The sequence below is a fragment of the Nannospalax galili genome, unplaced genomic scaffold (assembly GCF_000622305.1).
Source record: "Nannospalax galili isolate Female #2095 unplaced genomic scaffold, S.galili_v1.0 scaffold265, whole genome shotgun sequence".
In the NCBI taxonomy this organism is placed as follows: Eukaryota; Metazoa; Chordata; class Mammalia; order Rodentia; family Spalacidae; genus Nannospalax; species Nannospalax galili.
Genome location: NW_008353747.1, coordinates 484,324 through 505,815, shown reverse-complemented (window position 1 = coordinate 505,815; position 21,492 = coordinate 484,324). Strand labels below are relative to the sequence as shown.

Genomic DNA, 21,492 nt, shown 5'->3' with positions numbered 1-21,492 from the left:
GGAGACCTCCTTAACAAGTCACATAACTTTCTGGAAAACTCTGCTCCTCATCTGCCAGTGGTGAACCCCTGATGTTTGTCCTGAAGTCCTCCACAGCAGCATCACCCATAGCCCAGGGCAACAGGGACAACTGCCCTGGGTTCCTGATTTTAGGGATCATGCTGGCCTGTCTCTGCCCATGCCACTGCCCTGTGGGCAGAGTTCACAGGACCACAGCAGGGCATGCATCTCCTTCTGTTCTAAATGGTATTAGGGAATCCAGGACCCTGGAATTTCCTCCTCAGGGTGTCTGAGCAGGGTCTTCCTCGGTCTGTCCTCTGAAAGCCAACCATATCAAGCAGATACCCAAGGACCTCGGAAGTGGCCAAAAGACAGCTGTCTGAAGGCAATCCAGGATAGATGTGCTTGATGTGCAGGTGGAACATTCCTGAATATGAAATAGAGCCCCAGTAGCTGCAGGACAAACACAGAGGAGAGAAGGAAATCAGTCTGAAAATCCCATTTTGGACCTGATCTTCTAGAGTATCAGGAAGGAAAAAAAAAAAATCAATGAAAGGCAGAGGATAAAAAGATAAATTGTAGTGATTTCACCTGATTTATAACCTACATTTAGACCTGTGTACTGTTTGCACTTGTATCTTACCCTGGGTCTTGCAAACATGAAAATGGATCTAGGTGTGAAGACCCAATGACCTATGAATGCATGGTGAACACAGCACAGCTGAGCTCAAAGAAACCTGTGTGGCCCCAGGGGCAAAGCCATCTCCACGTCTTTGGGCTTGCCCTCTGCTTGCCCTAGGAGGTCTTTCCACTAGCAAATAGGGCCAGGCATACACACTGCCCATGTTATTTTTACAACAGGGTCATGTTTCTCAGAGCAGTAGGCTGAGGTGAGAGGAGGTAAGCCAAGGGGAAGGAAAGTGACCCCTGCCTGGAAAACAGGAAGGGAGGGGGGAATAGAACTCTAGGCATATCTTTAGACCCTGGTGACAGAGAAAGGTGACCATTTCCCTCCAGTGCCCCCACTTCCCTCCTCTCTCACTGTTCACTGGATTCTTTAGTTGAGAAGAAGGGTCCTTAGGATGCACTTGCCCCTCACAGATGAACACATGGGCCCGGGGATGGAAAATGTGTGGGCCAAGGTCACCTACAATGTCACAGACAAAACCAGGGTTGGTTCTTTGTTGCTATTTGGTTTCCACACTCCATATTCCTCCAGCTTTCTTCTGAAGAACACCAGGAGGGCCCCCAGCTGGGCAGAACAAGGACTTGGGAAACACATTAGTGGGCTGAGAGTTTTACATTTATAGAGCACTTCCCTCAAAAACAAAAATCTCAGAAACCTAGTCTAGTAATAGAGCTTACCTCCTCTTGAGGGGATCTAGGAACAGTGTGGTAAAGGTCAAAGTTCCTTCTCTACTACCTTTGGAAAAATTAATTCCAGATTAACTCTTCTTAGAAACCCCTAGTCACTGGGGATGGGAAGAAATGGACAGCACTTGGCTCCTTACCCTCCTCCGAGGAAAAGGGGAGCCCTAATCAGAAAACAGCCCCTGGAGTGGCCCTGACAGACCTGATTCCTGGCATGGATCATGCATGCAGGTCTGAGTGGCCTGGCTCAGAAATCCCTTGAAGTTTTCAGAGACACTGAGATAGGTTGGACTGGAGCCCAACAGCTGTCAGAGAACTGTCCATTCCCAAGCTGGCAGAGACAGAGCCCAGACCTAAGTGGAAAGAGATGTTCCCTTAGGGATTCAGGTAGGTTTCTTTGAAGGAGTTAGCCCTGGTCCTACTAGACCAGACAACTGACTCAGCAGAGAGACTACTTCCCTGCTCTCCTAGAGGACTAGAGTTAGGGAAAGGGGGGGGAGTTCCTATTCCAGGAGGGGAGCACCTAGAAGAATCAATGAAAGGGAGATGCAGGATCAGTAATAGAGGCAGGAACTCCACTGCCAGCCTCAGAGCTGTTCTGATACCAGAAGACAATCACTTGTCCAGCAGGATCACCTTCTACAGGTGACCCTGGAAGGTAGATGGAAGATAGTCTTACCCTGTCAGTTCCCAGAAAGCCAACAAGACCCTGTGTTTTGAGGAAGGGTGCAGGGAGGAAGGGAACTGGGAGAAGGATGAGGTCTCTAGAACTATTTTGAGAGGCGCTCTTTCTAAGTTGCAGGAGCCTGGCAGAGTGCCTCCTCCCCCTCTGGTTCCCCTGTTGCCCTTGCCTGCTGCTTCTCTCTCCCATCTCCTCCCCCAGAAGCCTTCATGCACTCCTATCAGAGCATTGCCAGGTAATTGCAGGCTCTTGAGCACAGTGTCATTGACTGGACTCTGGGAAACAGAAAATGTGAGCTCTGCAGAGAGCTTGCTGCACGCCCTCACCTTAGGGCCCCTTTCAGGTCTTGGATCTACACCAAGAACTGCATCTGTGCCTTGACTACCCTGAGATACCCTTCACTTGTAAGCAGGGCTCCCATCTCAGGAGATACGTCTGCAGGCACCAGATTCTCTGCATTACACTCCCAAAATTCTTCCCACTTGGGCAGGGGGTTGGGCTGATGCTGTCTGGACCAATGTTTGGGAGCCTCCTTCTGGTGCACCTGAGTCAGCTCTCAGCTCCTCCCCATCACACCCCTTCCTCCTCCCACTCAGAGCGCTCACCTCACTCACCATCCACTGACATTTGGCAGGTGCTGAAGGGGTTAACAAGACATCATGCACCAGACCGACCAGCAGGCACGCAGCTGAACAGTCCAGCTAAAGATGCTGCATGGCCAGCCCAGCTCAGCCAGCTCTCAGCACTCCCAGGGCATCAGTAAGTTGGTGTAATGCTAAACTCTCTCTAAGCCATTTTCCCAGGGAGTGTTCTATCCTTTCCTCTCATCACCTGTCTTTACTTCCTACAGGTTCAGGGCACCAGCAGGTAAGCAGTCACTCCCTTCAACCATCCTTTTTTTTTTTTTTTTTTTTTTTTCTGCCAGGTTATGTCCCAATATCCTTTCAGGCAAAGGGGGATGGGGAGCCCCAGACAGATGAGCTCATTGGAAGGAGGAAAGGGGAGGGAGGAGGGAGCTGTACCATCCTAAGCAGAACCTACTCACTGGACAGTCCCAAGCTGGAGAGGGGTGTGTGCCCGCTTGCAGAAGCAGATTACAGTTATGCTTCCTTTGCGGCAGCTCAGAGATGGGTGAGTCCTGGGCACCTCTTTCTTGGGGACCACAATGGGGTGGGGACTGAAGCTCCTGGGCAGATCCTCAGCCATCCTACCCAGCACTCCAGAGCTACATTGTTTAACTGCTTTCTGGGTCTCCATGGGCCCTACCCTTTTCCCAGTGGAAGGTGGGGACTCAAGAGGGCTGGGGGCTAGGGATGTTAGGGAGCTTTATCCTTCACTGGAGCTGCTGTTCATGAAGAGTGTTATATCAGCCGATGGTCACATGTGCTCCTGGAAACCTGGGCTGGTCCTGACCCTAAAATGGGAACCCGAGTCAAAAGTACAAAATCATGTGGCATCCCTGAGTATTCTAGTCCTGTCCTCTCCATGAACATTTGTGTATGGGTGGTGGGGGACGGTCAGAGAGGAGATAAGGCAGGGGACGAGGAAAAAAGAGGGGAGGGAAAAGAAGGACGAGGAGGTGGGAGAAGCGTGGGAGTAAGCAGAAATCTTCCTAGGGTGGAAGGCAGCTTCAGGAAGTTAGTGTGAGAGACTGAGGAGAAGGAGTGAGGACAAGAAGAGGACAGGCCAGTAGATAAGAAGGTTCACAGGCTTTCGGTTACAGAAAGAGGCACAAGGGGCCAAGAAGAAAGAAGGTGGGTGGCCAGCAGAGGCCGCCACTGTACACACAGAACCCAGGAGTCAAAGGGCCAGACCTTGTGGGGGTGGAATGTTCCGGGTCCACTAGGAAAGCTTTGCCTCTGCTCCCTTTGATCCCTACATCACCACGTCACCCGTGATCATTTTGAGATTGATTCAACTCACCCTTCCTCCACCTGCCCCTAAGTCCTTGGACTATAGAAAGCCAATCTATTGTCCTTCCTTATGGTATGATGTGATGGCCTTGGCCTCACATAGTCCTGGCCTTGAATTCAACTCTGTGATCTCCTAACCACTTTGTTTGTACATGTGTTTACTACAACAGAGCCTCGGTTTCCTCATCTAGAAGTGAGAAAGTAATGAGCATCTGAGGGTTGTCCCAATGACTAGGTGAAATTCCAGACAGAATACCCAGCTCAATGTCAGGCACAGACTAGGTGCTTAATAATAGTGGCTGATCCTATTGGTGTAACCAACTGACATTCAAGCCCATTTAGGTGGGACATGAAAACCATCCCTTGTCTTACCAACAGGGTCAGCTCCATTGGTGAGCTGCACGGTGTGAGCACACTGTGGGGCAGTAGAGGGATACATCAGACTGACAGAGCTAGGAGGGCTAAGGAGATGACAGAGAGGACTCTTATCTTTTACATGGACATGTATTCTTGTCTGGAAAGACAGGGAAATCCACTGCCCTGGCTGGCTTCAAATTTCCCACCCTTTCCCAGCCTATTTCTCACTATATATATAGGGGTTTGCCAACACTCCCACCACACCACTGCTATATCTGGTAAAGAAGACTTCAGTAGAAGTGGGGCTGGTGAGATGGCTCAGGAGGTAAAGACACCTGCTGCCAAGGCTGACAACCTGAGTTTGATTCTCAGGACCCACATGGTGGAAAGAAAGAATGGACTCTTTCGAGTTGTCCCTCTGATTTCCACACACCACACCCCCACACCCGCACAAATAGATAAATAAATGTAAAAAATAGGGGGGTATAAAGGATACAGACAAGGCATTGGAAAGAGCATAACTGAACAAGACGACAAGGTCCTGAGCATTAGACATATTTAGCTCCAAGCAAGCAAGAGTTGATTTTGCCTCTCTCATTTGAGTCTTAAAATGAAGGCTGTGAGGGTGTTTGTTAGTGTCTTCAAGGCTATCTAAAGACATACTCTGCTATTTGAATCTTCTGGACAACATCTCCAATTTATGCTTGAATACTTTCTGGAATGGGGATCTCATTACCTCGGGAAACTCAGCGTCTGCACAGCTCTTACTTTCACTGCATCAATAGCTGCCTCTGCCAGCCGGTCCTAGTATTTTGCCTTGGACAGAATGGGACAAGTCTGATCTCTGAGACCACAGCCTGTGCCAGTGTATTGGCCAACAGCTGAGATGCATACTTCCCTTCCTTGCTGAGCACATCCTCTTCCTCTGCCCTTGTACTCATGGAGGATGGGGGCAAACTGTTGGGCAAACAGTTTGTAATCCCAGTTAAGAAGCAGGGGCAGCTAGGGTTGGCATAAAGGTGACTTTGTCAGGGCTACAAGGGACAGCCTTTTTCATAGATCCTCAGGAAGTCGAGCTGGGTGTCCAGCATTTGCTTGTCCCCCTTTTCAGAGTACCTCCTGCATTCTCAAAGTCATTATTGCCAGAAAAAAAAAGCAAAGCTGCATCACCAAGTGCCCACTGCCACCTCCGTTCATCCACTCTCAGTTCATCTGTTCCCCCACCTCTAACCCCAGTACTTATCTCCCTACTCTTAGCCAGAGGTCTTTTCTATTCTGCAGGGGAATGGGGACATATCTGTATCTATATACCATGTTATGATTCAAGATTTGGATCCCAGCTGTATATCCTGCTCCTTGGTCCCAGAAGCTCTCACCTACTGGGTGGCAGGAGCCTTTCTTAAGGAGTAGCTGGCACCCTGGACACCAGGAAGAAATAGAAAGGACAAGAACCTAGGATCTTCAGGGTGAGGACCTGTGATAAGCATGGTTCTCTAAGAAGAGTCTCTTCAGTTCCTATAGAGACCCTGCAGCAGGGACCTTCTGAGCCAATGGTGAAGGCATTGAGGGCCAGGAGACCAAGTGAGACATGATTCTGCTGTCCTGCATCCAGGTGCCCACCTGCGCTAGGGTCCTCCCACCTGAAGTATGTGGGTGGCCTTCCCATGCAAAATGTGAGGGAGTGAAGAGTGACCTAAAAAGAGCCTGCATGCAAACCAACATGAGGAAAGTCAGGCTAATGAGTGTGGATCTGGGACTCTGAGGGGTGGAGCTAAACGAAAGAGGTCTTCTTGCCCATGGACAGTGGGTCAGCCTGGGGAGGGCCTCTACCTGGAAAGGAAATACCTAAGCTCTAGCCTTGCCTTGGTCATCAGTCAGCCACATGACTTTCCCTCTCTTATCCTTGACTTTGAAAATTGAGGCTATGAGGAAACATAAGCCTCTTCTATACCAACATAGGCTACCTAGGGTTGGGCAGGTCAGGAGCTGGGCTGCCATGGGCTGCTGCCCTGAGTTGTGCCAAGTGCCAGGCCCAGCGCTAGATGGGGGCAGTGGGAAGAGAAGACAGCAGCCCTGGAGCCCACTACAAAAATCTCTGTGCTTGACTAAACATGCAGCCTTAGGAAGTTCGGGTCCTCAGTTTCCCCTGTAAGATCTTGATACTTGGGCACGCATTCGTGGGGGCCCTCCCATCTTCGAGGTTATAAATATCGACTTGCATACTCCACTCCTTAAGGTCCATATTCCTATCCCACAAGTGGCTCTCTCATCGGGATAGTGAAGGAACAACTGGGTTTGTTCCTCAAGGCATCAACCTTAGCTAAGGAACTCAGGAAGCCAATGACCAATTCTGAACTGGGGATATCATAGGGTTAGTCTTTTCCCCGCAAGGCAACACAAGCTGCAATGAAAACTACCTTACCCAGCCCCAACCAGGTCAGAGACATCACTGTAGTACAGATGCCTGAATCCCATCCTCCCAGAAGCCAGGCCCAGTCCTGGTCTTCCAAGTGATCTTAGAGAAAAGTTCAAGAGGAGGAAGGTGGTGACCTGGCTGAGTGTCAGGAGGCTATGGACACCCTGGAAGGAACCAGACTCTCCAGGACCTCCTCTACTCGGTCTCTTACCTCAATTTCTCCTTCTGTTGAGTAGAAAGATACCTTCCCTGACACCCCACCCTTGGAAGGACTCAGGGGCTCCAGGGAACAGGCATCCTCCTAAACCAAGGTTCTTTCTCAAGCCACCTTTGATTAATACTGCTGCCTCCTTTCTGCTGTCTCACCCAGTAGCAACTATGGTCCCCACAGCCATTAGATTTACCAATCCTGGAATATTACTGACCACTAACTACCAGGGAGGGTCCCTGGATCCCCAGGGAACAGGCAGAAATTCAAAAGAAAAGCGAGCTAATTACTTATGGATTTCCCAGTTACTGGGCAAGTTTAAGCCGGAAACAGTAGAGACTATAGACAGAAGGTTGACTTTGGTCTTGAACTTATTTTTTTTATATTACGTTGTGTGTGTGTGTGTGTGTGTGTGTGTACATGTATCTGTACCACATGTACATGTGTAGATCAGAGGACAATTTGTGGGAATTGGTTCTGGGTCCTTCTACCTTGTGTGTCCTGGGGATCAAACGGAGGTCGTCAAGCTTTGTAGCAAGCTCCTTTACCTGCTGAGCCATCTCACTGACTCTTGAACTTCTCTTTTTAAATATTTTTATTTATTATTTTTATTTTTATGTGTATGAGTATAGTGCCTGCATGTATGTGAGTGTACCCGTGTCATGCAATGCTGTGGGAGTCAGAAGGCTTTAGATTCCCCTGGAACTGGAGTTAAGGATGGTTCATAGCCACCATGTGGGTGCTGGGAATTGAACCCAGGTCGTCTACAAGAGCAGTCAGTGCTCTTAACCACTGAGCAATCTCTCCAGCCCTGACCCTTGAACTTCTTAAGGCTGATTCAGCACTATGGAAATAGGATATATAATATGCAGATGAGACAAGAGCAACCTACTCCTCCCAGCAGCCACCCTCCCCTATCAGCGCAGACTCTGCCCAGCTGTCCTCTATCTTTCCAGAATCCAGAGCAGCCATGAGAGCTGTCTGCCTAGTCAGGCACTGTGAAGAAACGGGGAGCAGGAAGGACGGCCCATCTGTCTATAGAAAGAATAGGCAACATCCTAAGAACAGTTAGCCTCGGTGCTTGAGGGTTGTCTCCATCCCAGAAATAACCGAAAGCCTTCCCAGAAGTGGGTGCTCAGCCACCTGTCCCAGAGTGCTTCATCTGGAGGGCAGAGTCCTCTGAAGTCTGGAAGAGCAAAGAGATGAAAAGCCTATAGAGAGAGGAGTAGGTTGATCCCCTTCCTCGCAAGGCAAAAGCTTTGAGGTCTTCAGATAGACAGATCCAGTAGTACACATGGTGTTACCAGGGATGGAGCATCAGGGGCTCCCATCAGGCTCCAGGCAAAACCTTCCCCTACCCCATTCTGCACTCCTGAAAAAAGCCACACTAGAGAGATGTTCAGGGGAGACAGTGTGTTTATTGTAGCCAACATATCCAAGCAATCAGACAAACTGCAAAAGAAACCCAGTCTTCTCCCAGAAGCAGATACATCCCAGTAGTCAGGTCACAGAGGATCATTTGTTTATGTTTCTCTCCCCTCCCAACCACCACCTCCAACCACCACACTATGAAAAACCTAGACTTGTATAAGTACTTACGCAGCCAGGTTTTCCCCTAAAGAACATAAAGAACATTCCATAATGTGCCTTTGGTGAATCAATTAAAAAAACCGAGACATGATTACAATGTGACTTTTCCCACATTCTCTCCCACAATGTAAATTTTGGGGTGGGCATAGTGAGATGTTTTATATTTTGTATATATAATATATCTATACCTATATAGAAAAGCTATGTACAAATGCATCAGCAAGCTTTAATAAAGGAAGACATCGCAAGAGGCACAGCAAGGGACATAGGCTGTCTATCCTTAAGACGTATGTAGGAAGAAAGAGTTCTTGATATATCATCCATTCCAACTGCACCAAGCCATTTCTATGGCCTGGAATCATCTTCCCGGACCTGGCGAGTATTTCCAGTTGTCTACCTGCTTAACCTGACCTTGTAAATATTTACCAGCCCAACTTCCCCATGGAGACTCCCAAGGAAATGTGGATCCAGTCAGCTTTTCCTTATTATAAACTGGGAATAACTGAGGAGTCCACAGCTAGAGGGGCAGAGAGCTATTTCCAAAGCCAGTTCCAAGGCACCTCAAGGCATTTTTCAGTCCTGAAAAATTGTGCTTTGTTCTTATAAGCTAAATCCCATGGGTTAGTCAGCCCATCTCTTTGCAGTGGCCCTTAATTAGGAGTAAGTGACAGATGGGGTGTGTGGAGGGGGTTTGGAGAGAGCAGGAGAGGCAGGGGTGGTTGAGCGCAGTGCAGATTGAAACCAGCAGAGTACAGTGGTGGGAGCGTGCAGCCAGAAGTGGGCCCGAACTCCACACTGCAGCAGGAGAGCTGCTTGCTGGCATAAGCTAGGAAGCAAGGCTGAGTCGTGGCTGTTGTGGAAACACCTCACAGCTCCCCACCTCCACTCACAGAAGCCCCATTTTGCTCTTGGTCTCACTGCCCTGTGGGAGGCAGCTCTGAGACCATGCTAAGGCAAGTACCTGGGGTAGAGATGGTGTCTGACCCTGCAGTATTCGCTCTGACCCCTGAGGTACAGGAACAGACATTACTTTCCCGGGCCCGCTCAGTCCGGGCAAAGAAGAAAAAAAGACCCCAGGATCCTTCAGCTTCTTAAAGGAGACAGGATTTCTTAGAATAACCCTAGGGGATCTTGCAGGTAACCTACCCAAGTGAGTTCTAGAAAGAGAAAAATGTCCTGGCAGTGCAGATCCTCATCCTGAGAGAGGAGGGCACATATAAGGTGACCAAAAATGACAACTGCATAAATATATGCCACCACCCTTGGTCTCAGCTGGCTTGAGGTGCCCACCACCCACCTCTCCAGTCCTAGCTGTTGGCTTGAAGGACAGGCCTGGCTCCAGGCATCCTGGTGGCTTAGCCCACTCCCATTGGCAGTGTGTTAATTGGCAGTTAGGTACTGAGCCAAGGAGTTTAGAATTTCCAGAAGGGTTAAACTCACCTTACCCAGGAGCTTTCTGGCTGGGTGCCCATGCCCTACTTCACACCCACCCTACCTGGCCTCTTCAGCCCTCCTAAGTGGTACCTTCTCTCCTCCGTTGAACTCTTAACCTTCCTGAGCCCCAGGTTCTAGAGCCCCTTCCTTCTCCCCTAGCTCTCATCATGGAAGCAGTGGCTGCAGAGATGGAAGTAAATGCACCAAAAAAATGAATCTTGGTCCTACAGTGCTGATCTGGCAGTTTCCAACTCTGTTATGGCTTTGGATGCAGCCCTGGCACCCAGTACAGTGCCTGACACAGAGCAGGCACTCAATAAATGGTTGTTGAAGTGAAGTGAATTAAGCTGAACCTCTTGTCTGCTATCATTCTGTCTTCTAGTTGGCCATCTGATGGGCAGAGGCAAGGGTTGGTCCCTGAGACTATCGTGGTCTTTTCTCCACCACACTCATTTCCCAAGCCTAGACAGCTAACTCCCTGAGCTTATAGGGGCCACTTGAGCTCCAGGGAGGGTAGCAGGGCTAGATGTACCACACACATGCCTCCCAGGTCCCAGAGGGTCTCCCACCAGGAAGCTCAGTTTATTCAAACTGGAGGTGGAGAAGCCAGAACAGGGGTGGGACCCTCAGTTTCCCCATCTGTGGTAGGAGGGACTGGGCTAGTTATCATCTGAGGGTCTTCCAACATTGTAGTCTCTGCTTGGCAGTTTCTGCCTGCCTTTCTCCCTCTCTCCAGGCTTAAACAGTTTCCTCAGAAGGAGCAGAACAGCAGTGAAGTTGGTGTCCCACACACGCTACTTTCTTCCCCACAAAGTGAGCTGTGGGGCAGGGCTCAGAGGCTCCAAAGCCTCCTCTCACACTTCCCTCCGGCCTTCCCTATCTTCCTCTTGCCAAAAGTCAGATGAAAGCCCTGCAGAGGGCAGCTGGAAACCCCCAAATTGAAGCCCTGCTGGAAGTTGCCCCCTACACCTAGGGGCCCCCTCAGTTCTGAGCCTCGGCTCCTGCTCCTGCTCCTGCTGGTCAGGGCCTTGTCAGAGAAGGTAGTCTTGCAGCCAAACTTTTTTCATGAAACCCCTTGGTCCCTCAGCCAGTTTTTGACCCAGGACTCTTGTTGGTGAGTCCTTAGGGTGGGGCACCATCCTACCTGCAGCTGCTTTTCCAGTATTGTCCCTGCCAGCATCCCCCAAGCAACCAGTAGCCAACAGCAAACCAGAGTCTCCTGGGGGAGCAGCTAACAATGGAAACAAGGTCAGAACAGAGCTCCCCGGGCCAAGCCTCATGTCCAGACCTGCCTCAGCCATAGCTTTCCTTGAGTGCCCTGGAAATGCACAGTCATCCCTTTAATATGCCCCCACAAAGGTTAGGATCCCACCTTCACCCCAGCCTGATAGTTGATCTGGGCTGGGAGCAGCCAGAGGAGCACAGCAAAGCCACCACGAGGCCTTCCCAAGATGACCCTGGTCAGAACAGGACACCCTCCCCACCACCTCCCAGTCCTCTCTGAAGCCACCACCAAACCAAGCCCTGGGCGAGATGACCTCTTTCTCCACTGCCCTCCCCCCATCCTTTCTTTGGGACTCCATGCATGCCTCCCGACTTTTCAGAGACTGGCAGGCTGGAGCCCTTGTCTGCTCTCCCCAGGGCCCACTCATCCCAGATGCATGGCAGTTCTCAGATGGAAGGGAGGTGGGTCACCCTTGGTATAGGGTGGGGGATGGGAAGTGAGGTGCTCAGGGAGGCCCCAGGTTGACCCCAGGACCCTATTCAAGAGAAGCACACCAACAGAGGGCAGGCAGGGTCACACTGTACAGGGCAGAGAGTGGGGGGAGACAGGACACAGGGAGGGGCTTTACGGCACCGTCAGTTACTTGGTGCCATCGTCTGCGTTGCCTTCGCCATCCGTCTTGCCCTCCTCCTCAGTCTTCAGGTCATCTGTGCTGAGCTTCTGCTCTTTTTTCCTCCTCACACACTTGACCACCATCAGTACCAAGATAACCACAGCCAGGAATCCTCCCACTGAGGCACCCACAATCACTGCCACTGTGGAGTCCCGCTCCGGGGGCTCTGAGGAAAAGAAAGCAGAGCCTCTGAGCATTGAGACTGGAAAAGAGATATCCTCCATTACCCCTTCACCCCTTCACCCCTGCTCCCCAGAGTATGAGGGAGACCTGACTTGACTCTTCTACATGAACAGGACTTTAGTCATAGTAAAGCAACCCAGACTATTTGACCTCTGCGTATTCCCACCCCCAAATCTCAAGGGATCAACAAGCTCCTCTACCCCCTAAAAGGGGATACTGAAGACCATGGACACTGAGATCAGATGGAATCTGAGATCTGATTGTAGAAGATATGAATTACATAATTTATTCCCTTTAACCCTAGTTCCCTCATCCTTACAATGGGAATAAAATAGCTCTTATCTGTGAGGACCAAATGAGAGTGAGAGCTGCCATTATTATTAGAGATATATTCATGGTCAACCTCTCCCCTCAAGGACCAGAAGGAAGGCATGGATGCCTTCCACCAACACAAGCTGCTACTCCCACCTTAGGGGGTCACAACTTCCCAGAAGTGCTCTAAGTGAATTCTAGAGAAGAATCAGCACCCCCATCCCTAGAAGCCCAGTCACCCTCACCTTCCAGGAGGACCTGCAGGTAAATCTTGCCATGGCCACGGTGGCGGTCTGGTGGGTTGGTGACATAGCAGTTGTAAATGCCCTCATCCTCCAGCTGCACGTTTTTCAGGGTCACTGACACATCATACTTGCTAGGGTTCCCAGAGAACTCCACACGGTCTCGGAATCTCTCCAGCTTCAGATTAATGATCTTCATGCGGAACTGGAGGAACTGCGGAGTGAGGTAGAGGACAGCATGGGCAGTCGCATGAACAAGGGGCTCTGAGGACAGTGGAGACGTGCCCTCCTCCCAGGCAATCTTCCACAGGGGAAGTAAGGGAGTTAACCCCAGAAATACCACCCAGTTGTGGTAACCTCATGTCTTAAGCCAAGAGACAGCCCACCCAGAGTGTTCCTGGGGCCCTGGTCCAGTACAGAAGCAGGAGTGGGAAAGGTAGGCTTCATGCTTCAGGGATTGTGCCTCCCCATTTTCCTTCTCCACCCAGGACTCACCATCTCCTCTGAGCAATTGCTACATTCCTGGTAAGTCCAATTCAGGGAGAACTGTTTGTGGTTCACGGTATAGCAGGAGTTGAAGGTACAGGACAGGCGGGCATCAGACCCATTGAGGATATTGAGGGTGTTAGGGACCGTGACTTCCATGCTCCACCCAGGTGGCACTGCAGACAAAGCCACAATCTGATGAAGGTGCTGAGTGACAGGGATTGGGGTGGGAGTAATCCCTCTATAGCCAGTGGGGAGGGGAGGGAGAGAGGCAGAGCAGAGCTGGGGGCCATAGCCTGGGCTCCTGACTGCTGCTGTTAGTCAAGAGTTGGGTAGGAAAGCAAAGCACATAAGGGATGCCAAGTGTGGTCCTTAGGATACAGCAGGGAGGGCAACATGGGCACAGGTGGAAACAGATCAAATTGTCTACCAGGCCTGGGATGGCTGAATGGCCTCCAGCCTTCTACAAGAGCACTGCTGGGAGCCCCCTCCACCTACCCCAGTTCTACCAGTGCCACTCCCCTGCCAAACAAGGGGCTTCACTGTGCTTGCCTCAGTTTCCCCTTCTTCTCCAACCACCTCCAATCATCTTTGCTGGGCCAAAGTGTCAGCCCGGAAACACCTTGGCAAAGAGTTGGTCCAGGGTGGCAGGTGGCAAGTGGCAGGATGGGAATGCAAGGTTCTGTGGAGTCCTGTATGAGGCATCAGGCTTGGACCAGGACCTGGATACTGTAGCTGAAAAAAATGCCACCCGGGTCTTCTAAGCAAGGCAGAGTCTAGGGCTGGGGAACATCAGAGCTGCTTAGGACCCAGTATTTATGGAAACTTTCACTTTCAAGGGCACAAAAATACTTCCTCAAATGTTGCACTCAGGACTACCTCATCCTAGCCCTAGTCTTAATTCTAAGATTCTCTGTCAGGTCTGTAAAAACTTCATTTCAAAATATTAACTTAAATATTAATAGCCCTGGGGGCATAGCTCAAGAGAAGAGTGATTGTCTGACATGCTCAAGGCCCTGGGTTAAACCCCCTGCAGTAACATTCCCTGTCATTCATTCACTCATTTTCATTTTTTATTTTTGGGTCTATTTATTTACTTTATTTATTTATTTATTTATTTATTTATTTATTTATTTATTTATTTTGAGGCAAGCCTCCTCATATAGTCAGGTGTGCACCACCCCACCCAGTTTATTCAGTACTGGGGAGCAAACCCAGGACTTTATGCTTGCTAGGCAGACACTCGACCAACTAAACCACATCCCCAGCTCTCATTCATTCATTTGCCAAATATACGTAAATCATTTACTATACACCAGGTGCTTAGGTCCTGGGGGTTGTTAGGTTAGTGTGAGGCAGAGTCACTGCATCATGGGGCTTGTATTCTGGTGAGGGGACATCTAGCAACAACAGTAACAAAAATAAGAATATGGTTGTTGGGAGTGACACTTGGCATGGGCTATAAGGATTAAAGTGAGGCAGCGGGGAGTTGTTTTATTTAAGACGGTCAGGGAACAGGGCTCTCAGAGAATAACATTTAGGTAGCACCTAACTTAAAAGAAGGATAGAGCCATTTGAAGTTTGGAGGGGATCGAATTCCAAGTCTCAAGGAATTTCAAGGGCAACATTCCCTGGCTGGGATGACCTTCAGACATCTGAAAAAGAGCTAACAGACTGTTGGGGCCAGTCTATGGAGTGGGGAAATATTCCACTGAGTCATAAAGTCACTAAAAGGCTTGAGGGTGGCCAGGGACAGCTGGGAAGTAGGCAAGGTGAGAATTACAGCTACAGATAGGGGCAGAAACAAGGAGCCCTATTCCAGCTCTAGCCTCAGTCAGTCGTGAGAATGAAGGCAGATTCCTTCACCTCCCTGTGTTCATCCTCCTCCTCCTTAAACCCAGCTCATGACACCCATCTCTGGGCAGAGAGGATAGCTAAAATAAGTGCTAGGTGTTCAGCAAACCTTGGTTCTCCTTCTCGGTTCTGCTTTGGGACCAGAAAGGGCTTCAGAGGTGGGGTAGAGGGAGTCTCCAGGCCTGAGGGTACCTTGGAGACTGACCCTTCCAGTCAGCCCCCTGGGATAACCCCAGATCTGGTTAAGAAGCCAGGCTGTGGGGCTCCTAGTTCTTATACTGTTTACACAATGCTACTGGCCCCACCCCCAGAAGCAGCAGTGCCCCAGCCTGCAGGCCAAGAAGCAAAGTCTGCCCAAAGCATCCTTCTGCTCAGCGCATCCCAAGGACAAGGGACCCAGAAAGCCTCAGGACTTAAGGATAGGAGGTTCTCTAAACTGCTGGCCCAGCAGGTCCCCACTGAGCTTTGAAGACGGGTTCAGGCATATGGACCTCACTTGCAGGGCCAACAACTCCAGGTGTGCACTGAAATATTCAGAAAAGGGGTACCAACTAGAGAAGCTGATGGGGCCCCTGCCAGGAGGAACACAACCCAGCTCCTAGCTCTTGCACCTTCATATCCAGTCAAAAGCACCTGGTACAGCGCCAGGAAAGGAGGAGGTGTGCAGAAAATACCAACACCGCCCCCACCCTGCAGAGGCTGAGAAATCTGAGGGAAGGAACGGCTGGAGGTTCGTCCTGAGTTTACCTTCTATGCTGGTGCCAGCCTCTCCAGCTCCTTCTTTAGAAAGGGCTACCACCTTCTCAGTACCCCCCACACACCAAAAAAGCAATGTGCTATACAACCAGCTGGCTCTGTGAAGTCCACCCCCCTCAGTCGGTCTCCGTCCCGCCTCAGCAGTTTGAACTTGAACCCCACCAGATACCCCCCTTTATCTCCTGTAGAAGGATCAGGCATATCACTGTGTCAGGCAGAGTTGTGGAGGAACCAGGGATCTTTTCTGGCTGGTGTGAGGGGACCCGGAGAGAGGTGCAATGCGGATTCCCCCTACACGCACCCTGCAAGAGGCATCAAATGGGATGCGTGTGCCCTCTAGTGGCCATAGAGGTCAATACGCAAGGCTCATCTGCCAGAGGAAAGAAAAGGGGTACGGGGTGGGGGATCATCAAACTAAAGGGAGCCAAAGCTAGGAGAGCCTTAGGGATCTAGTGCCATCCTGTTACCTGTGAGGAAAGAGGTGCCATAAGGCACACAGAATAACGACAAGCTGAGGCCAGGAATGTGGCTGCTGCCTGCTGGTCCAAGATTCAGCCAGAGGCTTCACCAGAATCCCAGAGGCTTGGGCGAGGCCTCCCACAGTTCAAGAAAGCATTGCTCAAGGTCAGAGCTGTGAGCAAGAGCCCGGTCTCCTGATGAATTGTACCGCTTCGGGAAAAAAATAGATGGATCCAGGCCCACAGACAGGTCTTCATCACAACCACCACCAAAGTGCTGACACGCTTTTCGGGCATTCCACATGCTACCTGCTGAGTACGCACAACTGTCACCCACCACTTTTCAGATGAGGAAATGGGGCACAAAGAAATTAAATGAGTAGCCCGAGTCCACAGCCAGGAAATGACAAAATTAGAACTGGAATCCATGCTGCCTGGGTTCAGACCCTGGCTCCAGACAAGGTTGAGATAAGGGGTTGAAGATAGGGGGAGGGGTTATATGGTTGTCGTTCTCATGTGTCCCAGCAAACAGAGCTCCTAATGTCTATATGGTCTAGCCCCTGGTTCTAGGCAGGGTCCCCAGCAGGCAGTGTCCTGTTAAAGAACTTCTCTTAAGAGGGGCAACCACAACATTCCTAAAGTCCCACTTAGGACCAGGTCTGAGATCTCGAGATCATGATTTCCAGTACATAGGAAGGCAATAATGAGCAAAGGGACACAGTACAGGTGCAGCTTCTGACTCAGCTCCAGACACCATCAGTGCTGGACACCCCATCGCCACCATACAACTAAGTCCCGCAGGCCCCAGTCATCCCCAGTTCTACCTGGTTCATCCTGCAGAGACCCTGAAACTGGGCTCATCTGCCAAATCTGTCTTGCCCAGGGTCTGAAAATGAAAAACCTTCACTTCTCCTTCCAGCCCTACCACAATTTAAAAGAAAAAGAAAGGAAAAAAAGAAGAGAAAAAAATAACAGAAAGGCAATCTTCTGGGGCAGTCCTGCCTCCCGGGCAAATGTGAAATCCTGCCCCAATTACTCACCTGCCTTTCCATGCACTCTTCCTGTCCAGGGTCCCCAGGTAGCCAGAAGCAAGCTGTCCTCTGTCCTCACCTCCAAGTCTCCAGGGGCTCCCTGCTGTTTTTAGGGCAGAGTTCCCGCTCCTGGGCACAACTTCTAAGCCCTTTGCCACCAGGAACTTAGCTGCAATTCCCAGCCTGGTCTCCCACAAGCTCCCATCCCTCCACACATCCTTATTCCAGTGACCCCAGAGTTCTGACTTTCCTCTCCTTCCCTCCACCAGGCCTTCAGACATGTTTTTGCTTCAGGTTGAGAAGTTTGTTCTCTGTCTGCACTGGGGTTCTTCCACAGCACCCCCAGATTTCACTTTTAAGACACAGTCTTCCCACTGCCTGGTCCTTCCCCTGGTCCTGTTCATATCTCTTCCACATGATGTGGAGGCAGAGTGGTGTAGTAACCAAGACTGGTTCCCTAAGAGCCCCTGTATGTCTAGGGTGAGACTGATAACCTTCCAGCACCTCAGTCTCCACAGTAATGCAGGAGACAGTAATAGGGCTCTGGAAAGGCGACAGTAGCCCCCTTCACCCTGGGGCCATTACGAGAATTAAACAACCTGCTGCATGTATAAGCTAAGCACACTGCCTAGCACACAGCAGTTAGCAAAAGGTTGCTTCTAGGATTATTATGACTGTATGTCCTTATGGTACATACAGTGTTGCATTTCTGTTGTTTGTGCCTGTGTCCCTCAAGAGGCTCTGGTGAACTCATTCTTATTCATCTTGATGTCCTTGGCACCCAGAATGCCATATAGCATGTAGCAAGTGCTCAGTAAAACTTTACTGCCGGGAAAAAAAAGCACTTTACTCCCAAGTCTAGGTTCTGCCCCCAGTAGGAACTATGTGCAGTAGGCTTGAGTGAGGACCAGACTCCACTTTCTAAGCTCCCTCTTACATAATTCATATTTTGATGACCAGACCAGCAACTGAAAAATTGATGGTCTTGAGAAGCGCCCAAGGGAGCCAAATCATTCCAAACATCTCAAGCCAAAAACTAGTCTCTTGTGCTTCTAGCATGGGTACCGTTGGTTTCTCAGCCTGGCCTTTCTCTTTGCCACCTCTACAGTCATCCCCACATGCCCCACCCCTAACATACTGCCCCTCCTATCATCTGTAGTGATGGATGCTGTTACAGCCACCCAAGTTCCACTGCCCAGAGTATGGGGTACCAGAGGCATGCTTCAAATTTAAGGTCTCCACTCCTGCAGATCTATCGGAAGTCTCCACATCTTCCCACTACCTCTTAAGCCCTGATGCACAAATCTCTTCATCCAAGACATGTTCCCCAAGCCCAGGTCTTCTGGTCCTGTTCCCAGAGCCCCTTAGATATTCACTTCACTTAGGTATGACTGTAACAGGCAGTCCATCTGGCATGAAACCCTGGCTAACTCCTGAGCAAGGGACTCTGTCCTCTGGCTCTGGATTTTCTGGGAGACAACTTATCCACCTCCCCATCTCTTAGCCTGCACTACAGAGTTTTCCATCAATTTCCATCAATCACTGCTAATAGATCAGTACCCTTTCTTGAACACTGGGGGCAGTAGAATCCAATGTTTAAGAGAATGTGCAAGTCAGACATGTGAGAGAGTTCAAATCTCAGCTTCCTTATGCTAGTCATGTGATCTTATTGGACAGATTACTTACCTTCTCTGTGCCTGTATTTTTGTCCTGCCACATGAACATAATCATAGTATGTACCTCAAACAACAACTGTGAAGACCAAACAGGATACACTGTGCCTGGGCTTATGGAAGGTGTTCATCACTGGCCCCTCCCTACAAGTTCATCAGGCAGAAAGCAATCTCCAGTTACCCGTGAAAGAACTTGCACTTAGAGGGGTTAGCATTTTGCCCATGATTATGAAGTAAAGCATAAAGGCAATTTTAAACCCAAGTCTAATTCCAAGCTTCCACAAGAAGGAAATTGTTAGAGACTAATCTTGCAGGCTGCCAGGAGTTCTGTATGTCTCTGTTTAGCACTCCAGCCTAATACCCAACAGATAGAGGGAGGGAGGGAGGGAGGGAGGGAAGGAGGGAGGGAGGGAGAGAGAGAGAGAGAGAGAAGAGGAGAGATTTGTGATGAGGCATAATCCCACCTACAATCCTTGGACTTGACCCTCAGCCACTGCTGAGGAAGTTCAGGAGCAAGAATAAAACTATCTCTAAAGCAGGTTTACAGTCCTTGGTGGTGGCCTTCACCTGTAATCCCAGTACTCAGGAGGCAGAGGCAGGAGGATTGCTGCAAATTCCAGCCAGCCCGGTTACATAGTAAATTCCATACCATCCTACATAGTGAGACCCTGTCTCAGAAATATACACACACACACACACACACACACACACACACACACACACACACAAGCAGGCTTACAAATAACTTTGCAGCCCACCTACCTGCCTACCATGAAGTCTGTGAGTGTTCAGATATGAAGCTAGTATTAGGACCATAGGACAGGGTGGTCTGCAAGGTTGGGCTGGATAGTTCTAAGACTGGTTGTAGAGGGCCACACCCTTCCCAGCCATAGGTTCTATTTATTTTTCTCTATTTTTCCTGGATCGCTTCACCTGAGCCCCCTTTCATTCCATCTGACCCAAGCCAGGGGTGCCTTCTCCATTGGCACCTGCGCTGGGCAGGCAGCTCTCCTCCCAACCCAGAGCCCATCCTCAAGCCTACTCCCCACCTACTCCCACACACATTCCAACAAATCTGTGTGACAGACTTTCTGGAAGCCAGATCCAGCCTCAACTTTCTGCCCCCAACTCTCCAGAACACTGTCTTCTAATACTTTAAATCTGCTGGATTTCAGGGAGCAAGGTTCACAAAAGAATCTCTTAAGAAACCAGCCAGTCCCAGGACACTATATATCCTTGAAGGGACTGCAAAGCATCCTAGTTCTGCCCCTGCCCCACCCCCCCACATGGGTCTACTTCATGGGAACCCAAAGTAGATCATTTTGATCATTTTCACCCCCCAAGCAACACCCAGCCCCTAAGCAACATTTCTGTGACCAAGCAGCCCCAGCATTAAGCAGTTCCAGCAATGCCCCCAGTCCCCAGCACACCCCTTCCCAAGGACAGAGGGAAGCGCTAACAATGTCTTCCTTCCCTCCTGCCCCTGCCCCCTCCTCTTTCAACTGCAGCTGCATTTCTGAACCCTCAGGAGCATGCAGATGTGGGTCTAACTTACCCAAAGTGAAAAACAGACTGAGCCCCGTGAGACTGAAGGCAGGGCGAGGTAGCCAGGCATCCCTGTGCATTTTCAAAGACTGAGATGTTAGGCAGGTGGGCTATGGGAAAGGGTGATTGAGGGACCAAAGGACCACGAGGGAGGAATGGTTAGATGCTAAAAAAGAAAATGCACGGATGTACTTCAAAGACATAGACAACATTAAGGAAGCTTTATTTCCATCTCTCTAATATGGCCGACTTGTATGTGGCTGCTAAAAAGAGAGGGGGGTGGTGTGTAAGGGAAAGAGAGAAAAAGGGGGATGGAGTAAATATTGTGGTTGGTGGATTTCAGAAAGCAGGTGGGAGGGCATAAAAAAAGTCTTTCTGGAAAAAACAAAGTTGCCCGAAATTTTCACTCTCTGAAACCAGAACTAAGTCAAATCTTGCCTTTCTACAACATGTGGAATAATTTTTAGATTTTGAAAAGTGTTAGAGGGAATCAGGCATTGTGGCAAATGCCTGTAAATCCTAGCACTAGGGAGGCAGAAGGAGGATTGCCATGAGTTTGAGGCCAGCCTAGGATATATAGCAAGATCCTTCTGAAGAGACAAAGAAAGACAGATACAGAGAGACAAAGAAAGAGCAATCAGTTATTTCAAAACTGTTATAAAGAAGCTCTTTTCATCATTTAAAAACACCCCCAAGGGCCAGTAAGATGGTTCAGCCAGTGGAGGTGCCTGTTGCCAAGCCTGACCACTTCAGTTCAATCCCCTGGAACCCACATGGTAGAAAAAGAGATCTTCCTGCAAGTTATCCTCTGACCTCCATACACACGCCACGGTGCATACACGCTCACTTAACATTCACTTACACACACACACACACACACACACACACACACACGCACACGCACACACACACACACACGCACACACACACACACATCCCCCAGAAAGGAAAGCAATGTTCTGTTATTTGGGAAGAGATCAGGGAAGTGAGATGGGGAGTTTCAGGAAGTAATGCTTCCTCATCGTTCTAACATTTCCATGGAAAACAGAACATGTGAAGGCTGGTGTCAAAACCCAAGACATT

General features: G+C 49.8%; 1 protein-coding gene across 3 annotated transcripts; it reads right to left on the bottom strand.

Annotated features, from left to right (window-relative positions):
• Positions 1 to 8,345: 8,345 nt before the first annotated feature.
• On the bottom strand, positions 8,346 to 20,676 carry Scn2b (sodium voltage-gated channel beta subunit 2). Of its 3 annotated transcripts, XM_008850905.2 has the most exons (5): positions 20,420 to 20,439; positions 13,645 to 13,827; positions 13,102 to 13,268; positions 12,610 to 12,820; positions 8,346 to 12,035 (listed from the first exon to the last, which is right to left on the bottom strand). In XM_008850905.2, the coding sequence occupies exons 3-5, from the start codon at positions 13,249 to 13,251 to the stop codon at positions 11,836 to 11,838; spliced, it is 561 nt and encodes a 186-aa protein (XP_008849127.1). In that variant the 5' UTR covers positions 13,252 to 13,268; positions 13,645 to 13,827; positions 20,420 to 20,439; the 3' UTR covers positions 8,346 to 11,835. The 3 variants fall into 3 exon arrangements, with proteins under 3 accessions (XP_008849127.1, XP_008849126.1, XP_029410823.1); XM_008850904.1 differs by lacking the exon at positions 13,645 to 13,827 and having other exon boundaries at positions 20,420 to 20,676; XM_029554963.1 differs by lacking the exons at positions 13,645 to 13,827; positions 20,420 to 20,439 and adding an exon at positions 17,201 to 17,274.
• Between the last annotated feature and the right edge of the window lie 816 nt (positions 20,677 to 21,492).

Coding starts and splice junctions, on each gene's coding strand:
- Scn2b (XM_008850904.1), bottom strand. CDS start 20,489: ATGCACAGGGATGCCTGGCTACCTCGCCCTGCCTTCAGTCTCACGGGG. Junction 13,269..20,419: donor CAGTCTGTTTTTCACTTTGG/GTAAGTTAGACC, acceptor CTTTGTCTGCAG/TGCCACCTGGGTGGAGCATG. Junction 12,036..12,609: donor CCTGCAGGTCCTCCTGGAAG/GTGAGGGTGACT, acceptor TCTTTTCCTCAG/AGCCCCCGGAGCGGGACTCC.